Genomic DNA, 20,802 nt, shown 5'->3' with positions numbered 1-20,802 from the left:
GGGGCGCACGGAAACCTGGATCAGCACGAACTACAAGACCCAGAATGCACCGCGCCGGGAGGGTCGCTTCTCTATGGCAACGGCGCAGCCACCTTTACTCCCGTCCTCGCGACAAGGATCTCCTACGTCCTTCAGTGATGACGTATCGGATGCGGATTGGACCCGGGAAGAGACGCTTATGCGACTGAGGCGGCTGGCCCGAGCCAGGTAAAGGGGGGAGGGAGCGGCCCCTTCGGGCGCTGGGTCTGTTCTTCCGCCGTCTCGGTGCCGCTCACTCGCATTGGGCCCGGCCGCCCTCGGTCACCACGACGGGGCCGTCGAGGCTAGTTAACCCGAGCGGGGCTGCGACCCCCCCCGTCCCCGCCAGGTCCCAGCGCCCCAAGCAGGGAGCCGGACCCGGCCCGGCCCGCGCGACAGCAGCCGCCGCTGTGGGGTGAGCGCGGGACGGGCTCGCTCCGCAACTCCCCCCCCCCCCTTCCAGCACAGGGCCCGAGACCCGCCCGGCGCCCCCCGGGGGTGAAATGAAATAGCAGGAAAGTAGCGAAAGGCCGCGGGGGACTCGGATCCTGGCGAGCGAAAGAGCGTGGCAAGGCCTGGCGGAAACTCGGGCTGCTCCACCTGCAGCGTTGTCATCCCCACACGTTCAAATGTCCATTCCTGCGTCTCCCCCCCCCCCCCCCCCCCAGTCAGGAGACTGGCTTAAAAGTCACGAGCTCTAAATGTATCTGGGGGAGTTCTGTTCCCATCTGCCTTCTGAGTTGTGAACCTTCAGGGTTCCCATTTTCAAACTCTTTCCTGGACGGCTAGAAACAGACTTCTTAAAATGAAAGTTTTAAAGAGGGAGGGATAGGTCAGTGGTTTGAGCATTGGCCTGCTAAACCCAGAGTTGTGAGTTCAATCCTTAAGGGGGCCATTTAGGGAACGGGGGTAAAAATCTGTCTGGGGATTGGTCTTGCTTTGAGCAGGGGGTTGGACTAGATGACCTCCTGAGGTCCCTTCCAACCCTGATATTCTATGATTCTATGAAAGTTGAGATTCTAAGGGATTTGCATAATTCCAGGTTTTTTTATTATCAATATTGAATATTGGGGTACACATCAAATTGTTTCAGAGTAGCAGCCGTGTTAGTCTGTATCCATAAAAAGAACGGGAGTACTTGTGGCACCTTAGAGACTAACAAATTTATTTGAGCATAAGCTTTCGTGGGCTACAGCCCACTTCATCGGATGCATAGAATGGAACATAGAAGAAGAGTATATATATACATACAGAGAAGATGCCATACCAGTTCTAAGAGGCTAATTAATTGCACATCATCAAAGATTTACAACCTATCCTGAAAGACGATCCCTCACTCTCACAGATCTTGGGAGACAGACCAGTCCTCGCTTACAGACAGCCCCCTAACCTGAAGCAAATACTCACCAGCAACCACACAACAAAAACACTAACCCAGGAACCTATCCTTGCAACAAAGCCCGATGCCAATTCTGTCCACATATCTATTCAAGTGACACCATCACTGGACCTAATCATATCAGCCATGCCATCAGGGGCTCATCCACCTGCACATCTAATGTGATATATGCCATCATGTGCCAGCAATGCCCCTCTGCCATGTACATTGGGCAAACTGGACAGTCTCTATGCAAAAGAATAAAAGGACACAAATCTGACATGAGGAATCATAACACTCAAAAACCAGTAGAAGAACACTTTAGCCTCTCTGAACACTTAGTAACAGACCTGAAAGTGGCAATTTTGCAACAGAAAGACTTCAAAAACAGACTCCAAGGAGAAACTGCTGAGCTTGAATTGATTTGCAAATTAGATACCATTAACTCTGGCTTGAATAGAGACTGGGAATGGCTGAGTCATTACACTACTTGAATCTTTTTCCATATGATAACTATCCTTACACCTCTTGTCAACTGTCTGTAATTGACCATCTTGATTATCACTACAGAAGTTTTTATCCTGCTGATAACAGGTCATCTTAATTAATTAGCCTCTTAGAGCTGGTATGGCATCTTCTCTGTATGTATATATATACTCTTCTTATATGTTCCATTCTATGCATCCGATGAAGTGGGCTGTAGCCCACGAAAGCTTATGCTCAAATACATTTGTTAGTCTGTAAGGTGCCACAAGTACTCCTGTTCTTTTTACATCAAATTGTGATACCTAAAAATCACGAGTCAGCAACTCTGCCCAAGTTATCCTATTCCTTTATCAGTCAGTTTATTTGCCTTTTTAAACCACAGCTATGTATTGAACAGAGGTTTTCCTTGAACTGCCCAGATTTTTTTTCCTGGGTGTTTACAGTTAATTTAGAATCTTCCCCTCCCCACCACCATGTTTGTGAATAGTTCAGATTATTATTCCCAATGTACATTACCTTGCATTTATGGACACAGAATTTTATCTGCCATTGTACTATCTTGGTTTAAGTTCCTCATAATCTTCCTTAGTCTTGACTAATCTAAGTATTAATAATAATAATTTGTATTGGCACCCAGAGGCCCCAGTAAAGACATGGGTCTCATTGCACTAACTGCTGTACAAATACAGTGAGGGACAGTTCTTGTCCAGAAGAGTTTACCATCTATATAGACAAGACAGGCAAAGGGTGGGAGAGGAGATGGCACCACTGGGAAATGAAGTGACTTACCCAAGGTCACACAGCAACAGAACTAGGAACAGATCAAGGTCTCCTGCAGGGTGGATTTGATTTAAATCATGGTTTAAATCACTAGTCAGGAAGACTCAATTTAATCATGGATTTCTACATAAAAGTGCATTCTTGTTGGTTGTTATAACCTTAATACATATTCTTCACAACTCAGAGATAGATGAGACCCAAACTGGGTCTCTTTTATGGCCTGCTGTCATTATTGGTTTTCCCTTCTAGTGAGGGAATGGTATGGTAGATCTCAAATGAATGAAGGCTACACTCAGAAAGAACTCAAGACTTCTGGAATATGCTGCTCAAACATTTTCACTTTTGTTTCTCCTGCCTGTCCCTCCCTTCTCACATTTATCTTCAGACTTCTTCTCCTTGTCCAGATCTATTCTGCCTCCAGCAATCTTCTATTCATTGAACTTTTTGAAACTTTGCACCTTTTAGAGAGAGAGAAGGGATTGCCTCTGTGTACGCAGATTTGCAGAGGGACAAATAGGGTTGAGGTCTGTTATTTCTCACCTCTCTATATTTATTTATTTAAAAACATTTTTGCTGTTAACAAGCATGTTATCTTGACACACACACCCACAGTTTGAGAATTGCAAAACTAAGCATCTCTGATGGTATCTTCTAGACTTAGCACTGAGTCCCATTGGGTAGATAGAAATATTAACCTAAATAATCTATACAGAAGCCCCTGGAACCCTGTAAGATTGGGTCTCTAATCCATGAACTATTGGAACTCATTTACAACACTTTTCTTAAACATTACATGAATATATTGTCTCATGCTATAGAATTAGAATTCATAATCCCTATTACATGATGAGGTATCTTTGAGTTATAATATATCTTTATCTTTAGATAAAATTATTTTTGAGGAAAAAACCTATAAAAAAAAATCCGATTTTAAAAAAAAAAACATAGATTTTTATCCACCCTTGTCTCCTGAGTGAAAGTTCATACCATAATACCTCTCTTGTGAGCTACCTCTTCCCCCACTGCTACTAATGGATCCATTGCAGGTGTATTAGAATCCCCAGTAGCCTTAGAAACAAACAATTTACTTTTCCATTTCCGTCAATTACTAAGCTTTTACAGATACAAATATTAACCCAAAACCTTGATGGAGCAAGACCTACCTAAATAATCTCTTTCTTTTAAGGACCTGGACGCTGCCTAACAGTTAACCAGGATGAAGCTGAGTCTCTCCAAAGTGGTCAGTGGGTGTCGTCTTGGGACACTGACAAACCTTGGCAAGAATGGGGTTCAAACCATGGAGCTTCCAGGCTGCCTACTGTATACCAAAACAGGATCCCCACCACACCTCGCCCATGATACACTGCAGGCAATTAAAGGGGTTCCTGCTGTTGTACAGCTCACGCTTTCAACTCTGTGAGTATCAAGCCTAGCTGGGACACCGCTTTTGTGTTCTCAGTTTCCCCATTGGAAACAAGAAACAATACTTCCTTGCTTCACCAGAAGGGTTTGAGACTTATCTCATTAAAGTTCATCAGGACAATGAGATTATAGAGAAACAGCTATTCCACCTCAGACCACATGATGTGAGACTGTTACAGCCCCAGATAGAGAGTATTGGCATTTTAGCTCAAGATGTAGCCGCTCATGATTTTTACCAGTGGAAGTCCCTGATTCGGTCCCTGGTGTGTTGGCCAAGATGTTGACCATCACACTCTACCTTATGGTTGGATTTCTTGAGGGTGGATGGGCTGCTGTGCATTTATTGTAGGTGAGAGCTAAGAGCAGATGTATGTAAGGGGAAGCCTTTTTTGAAAAGTGAACAGGATGGTGTAAATGGCCTTTCCCTGTTTCTTTATGACTTTTTGTAAAACTCTCTAATGAGAAACCTCTCATCACCCTAATCTAATTCTAAAAGTTGTATTCTTAGGCTGCATGTACCTTGACAAAAACGGGACCTGTAACTCCTCACTTGTGCAGATCCACTGTGGTACTAATGGTGGAAGTTGTAGTGTAGACAGGGTTTAGGTTTCTTTTCCATTATCTAGTCTAATCCAAATTTGGACAACACTTTAGTGAAGAAGCCTGAATCTTATCTATATGACAGCTCCATCTTGCAGGTACAGGGGCAACAAGATCTTGTGAGATTTGGTGTAGTGACTATGTCATTCCTCCATCTCCATTCTGACTCCATTCTGTGGCTGAAACTTCAAGGCTCTTTTTGCAAAGATTGAAGTGTGTCTTCTAACATACTGAGGAATTAGCTCATCCACAGTCCTCTCTGCAGGCTCATTCTTATTATTTTTTTTTCTAATGTGTATTCTTTTATGTTTGGACACAGGGTAGAACTTCACGAGGTCTTGGAGGAATATAAAGAAGGAATTGGGAAATTTATAGGTAAAATTCTGTCTGTGTGTTTAGATGTAGTCTGATCCCATCTAATGCATCCTCTACACTTCCATGTTGCTTGGTGCAATGAATTAGGGGACAAACTGTCCATCCCTAGAAACTTGAGTGCAAATCTGTTGTGGATCCCAAGTGAGTTGTGTGAGAAGCTCTTTTTTTCTATTCAAAGTGGATTTAATGCAGTTGTGAACTATTACACTCACTACAATAGAAACTGAAGTTATTCACAGTTACAGCTTCCCCCACAACGCTCCAGCAATGGGCTTCAGCACTCATTTGGAGGGACCCAACTCTGGGTTAAGAAGGGAGTTGAGTATCCCTGGACCTTTCAGTCCTTGACCTCTGTGCTGTGAGTGTGAATAAGTGCCATTTGTGATGATTTTTTTGGCGATTTTTTTTTTAACACCTCTCCCACCAGAAACAATACAAAGAACAACTTTCTTCACGCAGTCTCCAGAAGGTAACAGCTTTCAGGTCCCTGCTGATCTGGGCTAGGTTATTTCACCCACAAAACAAAATCAGTTTAGTTTGATACAAAGCCCTCATTCAGCCTCGGCAGTGCAGAGCAGCACAGAACAGTCAGTCTCACTTAGAAAAGTGGTAGGATCTCTTGACGGGTATTCCTGCCCCTAGAGCAGATCGGTTCTGTTAACTGAAGGAGCTGTTTTGGGTGGCTGTCTGGGGAAGGAACCATGTTACAAGCCTGCAGAAATCCCTGAAGGGCAAGCTTAAGGATGTGGACAAACTAATCTTGCCATCCTTTCGGACCAGTGGGGAGCTCACATTTACCTATCCCACCAAACTTCTCCTTATTTTGCTCCCTTTGTTCTCCATCTTTTTTTGCTTTGCTCCATGGTGGGTGGCTGGCTGGCTACAGGAATGCTCCTTTTGTTTCAGGAAGAAACACACACAGGAGTTCAGACCAGTTGTGCCCTTCACCCCCCAGGTAGCCAGGGAAAGAGAAGTAAGGGCTCCAGGGCCTTTCACCAAGGCACCACTTATCTACCTTAGACAAACAGACACTTCCTGTCTTCCTCTTTCCCCACTGCATCACAGTCATCTAGCAGCACTGAACCAGTGTCCTCCTCTGAGGTCCCCAGGACTCCTTAAAGGAGTTGTTTGCACATGAAACCTTAATTGTGGCATTTCCTGGTTCTAGAATTCTTAACATTGCAACCTTTGAGTTCTCCTGATGTAGTTTTTTTTATGGTATATACACAAATTTGTCATGTCCCCTGTGTTGATTAGGAATATATTTATGTGATTAAAGACCTGACTCTGCATTCTTTATGCACTCAAAACACCTACTGGAGGGAGTTCTGAGTGCAGAGAATGCCCGGTTAGAGGATTTAGACAATTTTCATTAATTGTAGTGGAAGTTATGGTTGGAATTTTCAAAGGAGTCTAAGGACATTAGGTGAAATTCACTTCCCAGTGAATTTCAGTGGCATTTGGGTACCTAACTCCTTGGGCTCCTTTGGAAGTCCCAGCCTTTGCATCAAATCCCCTAGATCAGGGGTTCTCAACCTTTTTCTTTCTGAGGCCCCCACAACATGCTATAAAAACTCCATGGCCCATCTGCGCCACAATAACTGGTTTTCTGCATATAAAAGCCAGGGCAGGTAGGGGTAGCAAGCAGGGCAATTGCCTGGGGCCCCATGCCACAGGGCCCCCCACGAGGCTACATTGCTCAGGCTTTGGCTTCAGCCCCAGGCAACGGGGTTCAGGGCCCTGGGGTTCACCCCCATGCAGTGGGGCTTTTGGCTTTCTGGGCCCCAGCAAGTCTAACCCTGACCATGCTTGGAGGACCACCTGAAACCTGCTTGTGCCCCCCCAGGGGGCCCCGGACCCCTGGTTGAGAACTACTGCCCTTGATGGCTTTGAAAAATCTCTTATCAGTATCTATAAAACAGAGACCTTTATTGCATTCATTGCATCTAGCTTGTTCTGTGTCTTGTGAAATGTTCATAAATCTCTCATTGCTACAGCTCATTCTACTATCTTGGTGTATATATTGCCCTTCCTTTAAACTCCAGGTCTGAGACTGTTTATGTCACCCAGCCTAGACGATGTCAGATGTCCCCAGAGCATTCATTCAGCGGACAAGTGAGTCAGCTGTCATTGCGTCTGGTTTACTTTTGGCAGCAGTAGCATTAATCAAGTAAACAGTCCAAAGGCTACATATAGTTTGTGGCGTTATATAATGCTACTCTTGTGGTTTTCTTCGCTCTTCCCTGTAACTAGTAGAATGTGGACAGAGCTGTCCAACTGAATGTGTTGTTGCTATGGAGATCCAACAAGCCATGTCTGTCTCTGACGAAGATGTCAGGTGTGTGCATTTATTCCTGGGTTACCCTTTTTGTAAATTCATAGCCATCTCTTAGCAAGTTGCCAACATAGCCGTAGTGGTCTACAAGATTACAGCTGACATTTATTTTTCTGTTGTGCCTCCAGATATGCCAGAGTCAGTGCTGTACTGCTCTCTCCATGACCCCGGTACCCCCTGCCCACCTGGCTACAACAACAACAAGGTACAGCGAGTGTAAAAACTTATGAGAGTCCAACTTAAACCTCACAAAACTTATGTCTCCTAGATGCCATCGTGTGTGCCCTGCTTAGCAGCTACAGAATGCCCTCTTTGGGGTTATAGGAAAGTGAACCAGTGTATGCTAGGATACAATGTCCAGATTTTCCCCACCATCTTCCGTTGGGGTTTAAAGTGGAGGTATGGTCAGATAGAGGCACTTTTTTATGCACCAGACCTGCTCCTGGGTGTTCTTGTCCTGTCTGCTGACTTTGTAGGGCCACACAAATATGGATGAGCAGACTGGATTCATGTGCAGTTGATTATATGTCAGTTAAAAAAGTCGTGGCTTGTAAATTGAGCAAATTTTCTCCAGTTTTATTGGCAATAAACATGGAGCCCTAGGAGACCACATCATATTTTGAGTCTCACTTGTACAGCCACACATTCAGGAGGACCACATGAAGGGAAACTTAGTGCTAGTGGAAGGTGCTGACATGAGTGCCCAAGAGTAGGAAGTTTTGTGTATATTCACAGATTATGTACAGCAGCAGTTCAGGCTCCTTGCACACACTTTGCTCTGCCCTTACTGCTTACTGTCGTGCCTCAACCATAGGGAAGCCACCTCTGAGGGGCTGTGGGAGGGAGTTTATTTTTCATGAACCGTTCAGTCTTGGAAGTATCTGGTGAAGGTGTCAACAAAAGGGGATAATTATTTTTTCTTTTTGTGGTGGTGATTTTTGTGAAGAGGATGCCTGGGAACTGGGCTGAATCCCACCCTACTCATTTCACACAAGCTACAATGTTGTCAAATGGCAACAACTTCTTATCGCTACTCACTTAAGGCTTGATCCTGCTGTCATTGAAGTCAGTGGCAGTTTTAACTTCAAAGGGAATAAGATCAGGCTGTTAGGGCCCGATACTGTAACTGGATCTGCACTGGCAGATGCCCACCCTGGTATGAAGTCTCTTTAAAGTTACTGCGACTTTAGTCATAAAGATCTGCTTTGCAGAATCAATGTCCCGGGTTGGATTTGAACCTCTGGTCTGAGGCTCTGTAGTCTTTCACCAGTCATCTGGGCCATCTCTTTCCCCATGGTTTAGTTTTATTACATAAAATAGCTATTCTGCTAAAAAACCAAAACTGTGTTTATATTTTCCACATCAGCTTGAGAAGTGAAACAAATCTGATTAGTTTCACTTTGTGGGTCTTGTGCACTAACACAATGCTGATTATTATGGGTTTCCAGTGCAGCAGAAGAGTGAATTTTATATTTAAATACAGAAAAGCTGTTCAGTGAACCAAAAAAGTAATACAAAATCATGAAAACACGTGTATTCATGTTAGAGTTTGTAAAATCCTCTTTTTTTTAAATGTAAAGCCCTAAATTACTTGGGTGTCCATTAAAAACCTAAGATCACAAGTGTAGCAAGAACAATAACAACTCAGCTGGAGCAATTGCCAGGCAGCCCAGACAGTGTAATTACATTATCCACAGATAGAGATGAAACACATTATGCCCATGGTGGTGATGGCTTCAATAACCCTTCCGAACTCTCGTTCAGGCCCATGCGTGATGCTGAAGAAGGCTGGCACTTGAAGAGCAACGCCTTTGTTTGCTCAGAAGCTTGCATGCAAGAATGACAGTGTTGGGCCAGTGCTTTATCTTCCTAATATAAAAAGCCTACATGGGATAATATGAGAATAATGAAAATGGAAGATGAAAGCCAACACACACAGACATGCTAGGAAGAATGGGAAAACATGTGAGAGAACTTAATTTCAGGCCTCACATCTGACCACTTGGGAAATGATGGAATTACCCTCAGGAGTGTGTGTATGTATAAGTTCACTGTTGTGTAGGCACTGCAAAATGACTTGCAATTCCTTTTGCCATAGTTGGCAACTATTCATGGGGTAGAGCAGAGGCTGGGAGTCAGGAGATCTAGGTGTTTTCTTGCTCTGCTACTGATTTGTTGGATGGCCCTGGGGAAGTCACTTCAGCTCTCAAGCCTGTTTCCCAACATCTCTGGGAGGTAGATTAGTGTTGCCATCCCCATTGTAAAGATGGGGAAACTGAGGCATTAGATGACGTGACTTGCCAAAGGTCTCACAGGGAGTTAGTGTCAGAATCAGGAAGAGAACCCAGTACTCCTCATTCCCAGTCCCCTGCTCAAACCACTGGACCTTCATGCCTTATGCTAGAGGCGGTTGGTTTTCTGAGCTGTGTCCCTTTGAGAGTTTGTCCAGGGAATGTTATTGCAGTGGCAGGCATTTTACCAGGACCAATTGTCCCCCTGAAAGGTCTCTTAACCTCTTCAATTAACATCCATCCCTGTGTTCCCTTTGCTTGCGTTTGACAGACAGTGTCCGTATGGGGATACGGAGGGCGAATGGAAATGACAGCTTCCAAGTTCATGAGCATGCAGCGTGCTCTCCAGCCAGATTGGCTTCAGTGCCTCTCTGACGGAGACACTATTTCTGGTGAAACCTCCAGAAAGCGGGCCAAGAAGTCTGTGGACCGGTCGCTTTCCTTCCTGGATGAGTGCCTTCAGCTGCAGGAGAAATCACCGGTAAGGTCCAAATGTATCAGGGGCAACAGCACTGCAGCTGCTTTTCTGTGTGTGCTGAGCCTTGTGAAGGTCCCAGTGTGTGAGCAAAAGAACACCTAGTGCGCACAGTGGGGTTAGACCTGCGTGATTTTAGGGTTGGAGTGGAGATGGAAATCTTTAGGCTATCCACAGATCAGGTATAACATGGGCAGCAGCCTAGCAAACTTCCCTCATGCTGCCCTTGTGCCTCACCCTTGACCCAGACGGACTAACCTCTAGGAGTGAGGAGGAGTTCAGCCTCCATGGCTTTTAATTCCTTCTGTTTTCACAGAACAGTGGTCTCCTATCCTTTAGAGTCACATTGTATTCCTGGGTAGAGCAGGGCATAGGATTTTCTCCTTGTTCAGAAATCAGAGATCCCACCTACCCTGCCTTTCCATTTAATTTTTTCCAGCTTTAACCCTGTCTAGCCCTGTGTTGCAACCACAGTCCGCCTAGCTGAGGGGAACTGAATAGGACTCGTCAGTACTACTCCTTAGCCCCTCCAGTGGGTTTGCGAGACTTCCCCTGTTCCTAGTGTTGGGGGGCATGGCTGGACCTGGACTAGCGAGGAGACCTAGCCTGAGGCTGCCAGGAACTGACGCTAGAAATCCCTTGAAACGCCATGAGACATGCATAGTGGTGGGTGACAGCCATGGTAGCAACAAGGCATTGGGGCAGGGTCTCCCTAATGTGTTCTGCGTTGATACTTGGCATTTCTTTAGTGCTTTTGCCTAAGAAACACAAGGCAGGTTGCCAGGGTGGGTCAGTCTTATCTCTTTATGGGAGATGGGGATAATGAGACGCAGAGATGAAATGAGTTGCTGGCAGCATCAGAAACAGAACCTTCATATTCCCCTGTTCTAAACCCTAGACTACACTACGTCCTACTTGGTCCTAATTGATACATCCGAGGAAGGTTCAACTACCACTGAACCCAACGGTGCCCAGGAAGCAAATGTAGAGTGCCAAGTGGCCAGACTCTGTGCCAACGCACCAACTCCTGGGGGGTGGTGGGCTTTCCTGGAACAGCTTTGTTTGGTGAAGTGCACTTCTCTTACATTTGCAACTTTCATCTGGGCCAGGAGCTGCAGGGCAGTGTGATGGTTGGAGTGATCGAAGGCGGGGACGTGTTGGAGGAGAGACTCAGGTCGGCTAAAGAGACTGCCAAGCGACCTGTGGGTGGTTTCCTGCTGGATGGTTTTCAGGGACAAGCCATGGCCAAGGAGACCAAGCTGAAACTGATGGCCTCTGTCACAGCGGAGCTGCCAGAGGATAAACCAAGGTCAGATTTAAGGGGGGTGTAGAGGTTCGGACTCACCACTGCAGCGCCTCCTGCTGGTCGTCCAGGGAATTAGCTCACCAGCCTCTCGAGTGCCCTTTGCAGGCCAGTGATCCACCTGTCCCCTTCTGGCGCTCGTGTCCCTCCCAGGACCCAGTGCCCCTATTACTGGGATGCTGCCCCCCTGCCAGTACCCCACAGGTCTGGGTCTCCCCTCCCTGGGGAACCCCCACCCACTATCCCCACCTTGCCTCAGCCCTAAACCACTGCCAGTCACCAACTAGCCCCTGCTCCCTGGGGCAGACTGCAGTATAGGCCACTCATCGCTGGCAAGGGGGGTTTGGACCTGCTGCCTTGGATTAGCCCTGGGCTGCCCTCTGCAACCCCCAGTACCCCTTGGCCTTCTCCTAGGCCACAGCCTGGGGCTTTCCAGGCTGGAGCTCCCCAGCTCCTCAGCCTGTCCCCAGCCCTGCTCCACTCAGGTACGCAGTCTCTAGCTTGCTGCAGCCAGGCCCTTCTCTCTCTCTGCACTCAGAGAGAGACTGCTGAGCTTCTGGCTGCCCTGGCCTTTATAGGGCCAGCTGAGTCTGTTTGGGGCGTGGCCCCAGCTGCAGCCACTTCCCCCAATCAGCTCAGCCTAAAAGCTGCTTTCTCCAGCCACAGCCCCCTCTGGACCGGAGCGGGGTTACCAACCCGCTACAGGGGGATAGATCAAAACCCATGTGTTCTACTGCAGGTAATTACCACAGTAATCTATTTATACTCTTGAAGGTTCTTGAGTGAGCCAAATGCTGAGTCCTTTGCTATTTAAATACTGACTTTGATGGCCCCAATTTTACTTTTAAGGAATAGTTGGCACAGGGCAAGAAATATGGAACAGCCCACAGTATGGATGTGATCTCTTCCTTTGGGGAGGATTCAGAGTTTGGGTTCAAACCTATTTCTAGACAGAATCATGGGTGGGATTGGTACGAGCCCTTCACCTTTGGCCTCCGTGGATCATGACTAACTTGGAACATAGCTAAAACCAGTTTTCAGTCATTGCATCTGCAGTGAATGTTTATCCACCTAGCCAAAACTCCGACCCGGTTTGCTGTAGCTGTCTCCTCTCAGAAGACTGGAATAGGAGGGCTGCAGATCAGGAGTGAGAGGCATTGGCAGATGAGGATGGGGAACACTTGTACATTGCCTGCATGAACTGTGCCTGGCTCCAGCCATTACCAACAATACCCTGAATCTTATAAATGATAGACACCCATTCCAGATTCCCAAAAATGTTTATAAACATGCCAGAGGCTCCAGAAAACACAATCCAGTGCATGTTAAGAGGGCCAAGATGGTGCAGTTGGAGTCTTTTGGGAGGAAGGGGTAAACACAGATGCCTCGTTTATACTCTTCTGTGGCTCTTATGGAGCTCCTGTATCAACTCAATGAATGCTGCCTTTTCCAACGTTTCCTGAGGAGAATGATTCACGCTCTGCTACCTCCTGTAGCTGAGCTTCCCTCTCAGGACCCCCCTTGTCCTGGCCACCTTCTAAGACTTGAACCCTCCGTTTATGGTGATCAAAGGGAAGGGAAATGCAGGAGCCTGGTTCTAGCCTTGCCGTTATCTCTTGCTCAGAGGTACCTGGAGTTTGGAGCTCTCCATAGCTCATGTTGCTGCCATCCAAGCTACCTTAAATAGGTTCCCCAATGAGCTGTAGAGTCTTATCAGTCCAGCTAACCTGAGTGACTGTACAAGTACATCCACCTCATCTATCCAATAGTTTACTTCTCTGTTTCAGACAAGTGATCATGACCGCTCTTTATAAGAGTAAAGGTGTTAGCCCTGGGGGTCCTGTTTGAATTTCACTTGGTACTTACATCCCACTTTCTTACTTTTAGTTGTAGAAGCTATTTTTTACACACACACACGCACGCACGCATGCCCCTATTAAAAATGTGTTGTGTAGTTGGTGAAGAACAGGTGTTGTGTCCCACTCCAAAGATGGCTGCTTTCCTATGGTGAAGGAGTATAGCCTATGTACATAGTCTCTAAAGCCCTTTGGGATCTTTTAGAATGAAAGATGCTGCCTAAACCTATTGCTTAGAAGGTTTTGTCTTCTCATTGTGACCAGAGCATTCTTAGAAATCTCAGCATCTGCAAGAAAGGTTGTATACCCTTGCCCTCTGTAAGAAACATTGCAGTCAGGGAGTTGATCACATGTATAATAAGTACTCATTGTTTAACTATTAAATAGCTTTTTCTTCCTATCTGGAGCAGGGAATGTAACAAAATCATCTTGTAAGCTTTTCCCATCCACGTTCTGTGCTCATACAGATCTTATATAATTATGGTCAGAAAAAAGACTTAAAATGGCACCTTATTACTGCACTTCTCAATCTCTGTTTATTTTCCTAGTGATCTGTTCATGGCCGTACATTAGCTTTTACTGTTGTCAGCACAGCCAGTGCACCTGGGGGAAAGCACGACTATTATATTCTCTTCTGCCTCACCCATCCTCGACAAAGCTGCCAGCTAAATTAGGACAGGAGTAGTATCTGTGTTACCACTGATGGAGTAAGAGGCAGGAAGAGCCCAGCTGGATTGCCAAGTCCCGGGGGAGTTGATAGTGCTGGCTGTTGGGGGGAAATTGCCTCTTAGGAAAATCAGCTAAAAGGAAATCCCCTTGTGTGAACTGGGCACATTTGAGCTGGACATGGGGAGGGGAGGAAGGGGGAGGAAAACTGAGCCCTCCCACAGTGACTTTTCACATTAGTGCCTCTTCATGCAGACAGATCCCAAACACTTTATAAAGTAAATATGTGCTCCTTCCCCCCCTTCCCCCTTCCCCCCTCCCCGCTGAGATGTATCATCTGCTAATACCCTTTGCACCTGTTGGAATCTACTCCCATAGCCTTCCAAATACCTTCTACTGAGGATCAGCTGTCAATTATCTCCCATGCACCGTGATGGAAGAGTAGGGTGAAATAAGTATGAATTCCTTTCTTTGCTCTGAGGACCCAGTTCTGTAAACACAAGTAACATTACTTGCATGAATAGTCCCACTGCCTTAAGGAGGACTACACACAAGTAAAGTCACTCACGTTACCTATGTGTTTGTGGGTTCCGGTTTTGGGAATCCAACTCCACCCACTATCCTTGGGGTGGATTTGTGACTTTGTTGCTGGATTTCAAAAGGATCCTCCAACACATGGAATGGTGCTTTGCTAGTTAGGAGTCCCATGTAGTAAATAAATCCCCATACCTGGTAATCATTTGCTACCCAGGGCATAGAATGTGCAACAAAGTATCTGACCCAGAACGTAAGGTGTGAGATGGATCGTGAGATAGAATCATTGTACATGGGTGTTGAGGGAGCCAAATCACTTTAAACACAATTTATAATGTTTTGACGTTATTCTTGAGTTAATGTGTGGCTGGTGTAACCTTCTAAACAAAGGCAGAACAGTGGGCACTGGGAGGTAAGGGGAATTCAAATGTGCTGCTGTATACCAGACAGATGGGACGTGGGAGAAGCATGGTCTCATGATTGGTGATAGACCGTGTGTCAACTTTCACCCTGTTTAATAACTGTAGGGCTCACATGTTACTGTTGTCACTGGCTGAAACACATTCCAGTGTATTCCACTCTTGGGGTTTCTTATACCTTTCCTGAAGCATCTGGTGCTGGTCACCGTGAGAGGCAGGATGCTGGACTGGTTGACTCTCAGGTCTAATCCATTAAGGCAATTCCTATGTACCTGTGTCCTCTCCTTGGAGAGAGACTGCAATGACCCAGTAAGTTCCATTCAGTACACTTTAGACCTATATTGTTTTATCTCTCTCTTAGACTCATTCATGGTATTGGCAAGCCGGACGAGGTACTCGAGTGCATCGAAAGAGGAGTGGACGTGTTTGAGAGCTTTTTTCCCTACCAGGTGACAGAGCGGGGCTGTGCCCTATCCTTCAGCTACAATTACAATCCTGACCCTGAAGCTGCAGGTAAATTTTCATGATAGCCTTGCCATTGTGATTGTAAGATGATGTAACAGTGGTATCATGCCCAACATAGTTCATGCTCCACAGTCATCTTCCATGTACCTCATTTGTCATGGGAAAAAGTATTGTAACCAGTGAAGTCAGAGAAAAGCAGCTGAGTCCTGCTCGTTCCAGGGGAGAAATTACTTGGGATGAAGTTAAGCAAAGAGAACTTGAGACCTTAATTTAAGACCTGGGTTATCCAAATCCAGTTAACCAAAACATGGTTATACATCCTCTGAGGTTCATTGAACAGAAGCCTTTGTATGCCTGATCCTGTCATGTGCTGAGTCCCTGGTTCTCCCTTTGGGCCTGCGCCCACTGGAGTCTATGGCAGAATTGCCCTTACTTTCAGCAGGACAGGCTTGGGCCTATACATTTCAATGGGATTTGAAGGCACCTGGCAGTGTCAAATTCAGTGTGTAATGTAGCTCTTCTCTCCCTCTCCAGCTGGGCAGTGTTGGGGAAGCCAGTCTTCTTGGGCAGTTCTTTTTCCTTGCCTTCACCCAGTTTGCTCCCTTGATTAATATAAATGCTGCCAAAATAATGCAGGTTAGTCAAATCCCCATAACACAAGGTATCTGCTTAAATGAGTAAGTAAAGGCTTGGTATTACACATGGTCCCACCAAATGTCTGAGCAATGCAGAGAGACTGTTATCCTTCCTATACAAAAGTGTTTTAATACAAAGAAGTATCTAACAGTTCTCTTAATGGCTGGAATCTAGTTTTGTTTTTCATGCCTGGGTAATTCAAACCAGCTGAATAGACTTTCAGCACATTTGTTGTCTCATTGTTTCCTTGTGCTCCCTCCTCCACCCATCTGCATCCTTGTGTCTCGTGTCTTATACTTAGGTTGTAAGTTCTTTGGGCGCAGGGACGACCTCTTTTTTCTGTGTTTGTTCAGTGCCTAGCACAATGGGGTACTGGTCCATGACATGGCCTCGTTGGCACTATCCCAGTACAAATAATACATCATAGTAATAATTTCCCAGAAACATCCCCTCTGACTTGAGAGCAAGCCTGAGAAATTTCAGATGCCAAGGTAATGATTTGTCAAAGTTATGTGCTGCTGAAAATCCAGGTGTGGAACCTTCACCCATAACTGCATTATCGCTGCCACAACAGTCAAGACTTTCTGACTTAAATTGTTCATCCAAAAAAAAAAAATCAAACTCAGCAACTGCAAAAAAGTGGATTGGATGCGCATGAATCCCTTGTCAACTCCAGCAGAATCTAAATCTAAACTGTGGTATGTAAATGTTTAAATCAGCCTCTGTACCAGAAGACTGGTGGATAGCTAATGTAATGCTGATTTTTAAAAAAGGCTCCAGAGGTGATCTTGGCAATTAAGCCTAACTTCAGTTCCAGGCAAATTGATTGAAACTATAGTAGACTATGGTAAAGAACAGAGTTATCATGCTCATCTGTGTGTCTGAGATGTTGGGGAAGAATCAACACTGCATTTGTAAAGGGAAATCATGCCTCACCAATCTATTAGAATTCTTTGAGGGGGTCAACACACGTGGACAAAGGTGATCTAGTTATATAGTATACTTGGACATTCTGAAAGCCTTTCACAAGGTTCCTCCCCAAAATTTCCTAAGCAAAGTAAGCTGTCATGGGATAAGAAGGAAGGTGTCTCATGGATCAAAAAACAGGAAACAAAGGGCAGGAATAAATGGGCAACTTTCACAATGGAGAGAGATAAATAGCAGGGTCCCCCAAGAATCTGTACTGGGACCAGTGCTGTTCAACATATTAGTAAATTATCTGGAAAAGGGGGTAAATTTTGCAGACGATACAAAATTACTCAAGATAGATAAGTCAAAAGTGGACTGCAAAGGGTTACAAAGTGATCTCACAAAACTGGGTGACTGGGCAGCAAAATGGCAGGTGAAATTAATTGTTGATAAGTGCAAAGTAATGCGTGTTGGAAAACACAGACCCAACTATACATACAAAATTATGGGGTCTAAATTAGCTGTTTCAATTCAAGGAAGAGATCTTGGAGTCATTGTGGATAGTTCTCTGAAAATATCAATTCAGTGTGCAGCGGCAGTCCAAAAAGCTAACTAAATTTTAGGAAACATTAGGAAAGGGACAGAAAAGATCATAATGCTGCTAAATAAATCCAGTGTACACCCACACCTTGAATACTGTGTTGAGTTCTGGTCATCCCATCTGAAAAAAGATATTAGAATTGTAGAAAGCACAGAAAAGGGCAACAAAATTGATGAGGGGTATGTAACAGCTTCCATATGAGGAGAAATTAAAAAGCCTGGTACTGTTCAGCTTAGAAGAGAGACAACTGAGGAGGTTATGATAGAGGTCTATCAAGTCATAAATGGTGTGGAGAAAGTGAATAAGGAAGTGTTATTTGCCACTTTACATAACACAATAACCAAGAGTCACCCAATGAAATTAATAGGCATCAGGTTTAAAACAAGAAAAAGGAAGTACTTCTTGACACTACACACAGTCAATCTGTGGAACTCATCACCATGGGATGTTGTGAGGGCCGAAAGTATAACTGGGTTAAAAAAAGAATTAGATAATTACCTGGCGGACGGGTCCATCAATGAGTATTAGCCAAGATGGTCAGGGACACAACCTCATGTTCTCTAAACCTCTGACTGCCAAAAGCAGGGACTGGACAACAGGGGAGGAATCACTCAATAAATTGCCCTGTTCTGTTCATTCCCTCTGAAGCATTTAGCACCAGCCACTGTTGGAAGACAGGATACTGGGGTAGATGGGCCATTGGTCTGACCCAGTATGGCCGTTCTTATGTTCTTACGTTAAGTTAAATAGATCAATAATCCAGGTGATCACACACTGTACAAAATGCAATTTAGACTGCAAGGATTTTTAATGACTTTAATAAAAGGAATTAAACTCAGATCAGCAAAAAACTGTGCAGCTATTTCAGTTCAGAATTTTTATCAGATTAGCTGAGTCCCTCCCACCTCACTCTTCTAGATCTGAGTTTGATCACTTACAATTTATTTGGCTTAACTGTTGTATGATAATTAAAGGAAGATAATGGAGATGGAAGTTCAGTCTGTAACAAGGGGCAGCTGAGATGCCTCTTGTCAGAATATTTTTCACCTTTACTTGTCTGCTTCTGCCTATTGATGAAGTGATATTGTTTTGTTACAGTCATTAAACAAAATGGGATCCAGGATGCAGGAAAAAATGGCACTGAAAAAGACATAAATGAAACCTCAAAAGCTGACCCAGAAATAACTTCGTTCGAGATATTTTTGAAGGAGAAAAGGTAAGTGGGTTTGTGTGTGGTGGCTTTTAAATAGTGTCTGTAGCCTTCACACTTGGAGCTGTGATTTCATCCTCCATGCAGGGTCACACTTGGACAGTCACTGGACGGAATATCCACTGAACGGTTAGGGTGTTGCAGGAAATGTTGGTCACTAAATGGGTGGCCCTCTTCCCTCTGAGTTGGTATTGGACAAATGCCCCAGATTGATACTGGGGGGCAATGCACTGCTGAATGTGTCATCTTTCAAATGACTTACAACCAAGGTTCTGACCATTTAGTTACTAAAAATCCTATGGCAATTTTCACAGTATGTTGTGGCCAACTTGAGACTCATTGGAAGGTGCTGATTTTCAGCTAGTGGCTGAGCCCCCACCCATTGAAAATCAGGACCTTTTTTGTGTCTCAGGTTGGGCACCAAAAATGGAGGCACCCACACTTCTGAACATATTGGCCTATATTCCTTCTCTCTCTCCCTCCACCCGCCATAATATCAGCTATGTTACCACTACAGAAATGGTGAACGTAGCGATGATCTAATCTACCATCCCAGAGAATCCTGCGTTTCAGAGGTGGATATAAAGGTCCCCCATGGAAAATGATTAAAATATCACCGGTGTGGCACCCTCAGAACACACTCAGTTGCAACCACTATTCTGTTCAGCTAGTGCCAGGGGTTCTCAAACTGGGGGTCGGGACCTCTCAGGGGGTCGTGAGGTTATTACATTGGGGGGGGGGTCGCAAGCTGTCAGCCTCCACCCCAAACCCCGCTTTGCCTCCAGCATTTATAATGGTGTTAAATATATAAACAAGTGTTTTTATTTATAAGGGGGGTTGTACTCAGAGGCTTGTTATGTGAAAGGAGTCACCAGTACAAAAGTTTGAGAGCCACTGGACTAGGGCCTGAATCAAAAGCCATTGAAGTCAATGGAAAGACTCCCACTGATGTCAGTGGGCTTTGGGTCAGGCCCTTAATGTTTGCTCTCACATTATATCCATGAATGAAACTGTGTTTATTTCCCTTGTTTCCCCCGGTCTGTCAGTTCATTTTAGTGTGTTGTGATGCAGTGGGAGTGTGACTTTAAAAGCAGTAATTTGTTGATTTAATAATACCATACAGTAATGCAGGCAAAGCTGTTTTGACTTATTTCATGTGTGGCTATAATATCACCGCTCACATAGCCTGTCAACTGGCATTAAAACAATGCTTTACTGCACTCAGTTCATGAACCTGCATGTAGTGCTCTTTGCAATGCAGTTAGTGTCAGAGGGGACCACATCAGACTCCACACCCCAAAGAGCTGGACTGAAACCCACAAACCTTTTGACTCAGGCCACCAAACAGCTGCTACGTGGTAACTATGGGTGCTCCCTACTACTTGCGATTAATTTTTTTTCCCATTGCCTTTTTACCCCCTCTACCTTCTTAGGTACCGGGATGATTTTGGTCCCTTGGTGCACGGATGTACCTGTTACTGCTGTCAGAACCATAGTCGAGCCTACATCCATCACCTCCTGGTGACCAATGAGCTGTTGGCTGGTGTCCTGCTCATGATGCATAACTTTCAGCACTACTTCAGCTTCTTCCACTCCATCCGAGATGCACTGAGAGATGACAGGCTGGATCAGCTGAATGAGCTCATCTTCAGGCAGGCACTCTGAGCCCCAGGAAATGCATAGCCAGGCCAGTGAGTGTAGGGGAGAAGAGGTGAGAGAGAACTAGTGAAGGGGGGAAGGCTCCAGGTTTTGTCACTTCCCAAGGGGATCATATTATCTGGAGTGCCTGCAGTGTATTCTGGATTTGTGAGGCTAGACGACAGGAAAGGAGGATTTTTCCCCTCGCACCAGTTAAGTGGAGGAATTGGAAGGGAGACTAGCTGGAAAAGACCCTCTAGAGGCTTGCAGGACCAGTGCAACTACCTTTATATTCAGTGATCAAACAGCATTTCTGGGGGCAACAGAACTCTCAGGCTTGGGGTGGGGAGAAAAGGAGACGGATGCATTAGGGGAGACTCCCAGCTGCCATTTTGGGCTGTTGCT

General features: G+C 45.3%; 1 protein-coding gene across 1 annotated transcript; it reads left to right on the top strand.

Annotated features, from left to right (window-relative positions):
- The first annotated feature begins 153 nt into the window (after positions 1-153).
- Positions 154-20,424, top strand: QTRT2 (queuine tRNA-ribosyltransferase accessory subunit 2). Its single transcript, XM_065422775.1, is given in 12 exon segments — positions 154-207; positions 3,849-4,078; positions 5,004-5,059; positions 7,105-7,137; positions 7,140-7,174; positions 7,316-7,397; positions 7,523-7,599; positions 9,957-10,166; positions 11,270-11,469; positions 15,300-15,451; positions 18,648-18,765; positions 20,193-20,424. Coding segments are annotated over 11 exon segments (1,395 nt in total). The 5' UTR covers positions 154-207; positions 3,849-3,878.
- Positions 20,425-20,802: the final 378 nt, after the last annotated feature.

This window comes from Emys orbicularis, chromosome 1 (assembly GCF_028017835.1).
Source record: "Emys orbicularis isolate rEmyOrb1 chromosome 1, rEmyOrb1.hap1, whole genome shotgun sequence".
In the NCBI taxonomy this organism is placed as follows: domain Eukaryota; kingdom Metazoa; phylum Chordata; order Testudines; family Emydidae; genus Emys; species Emys orbicularis.
This window is presented reverse-complemented; position numbering and strand designations above follow the sequence as displayed.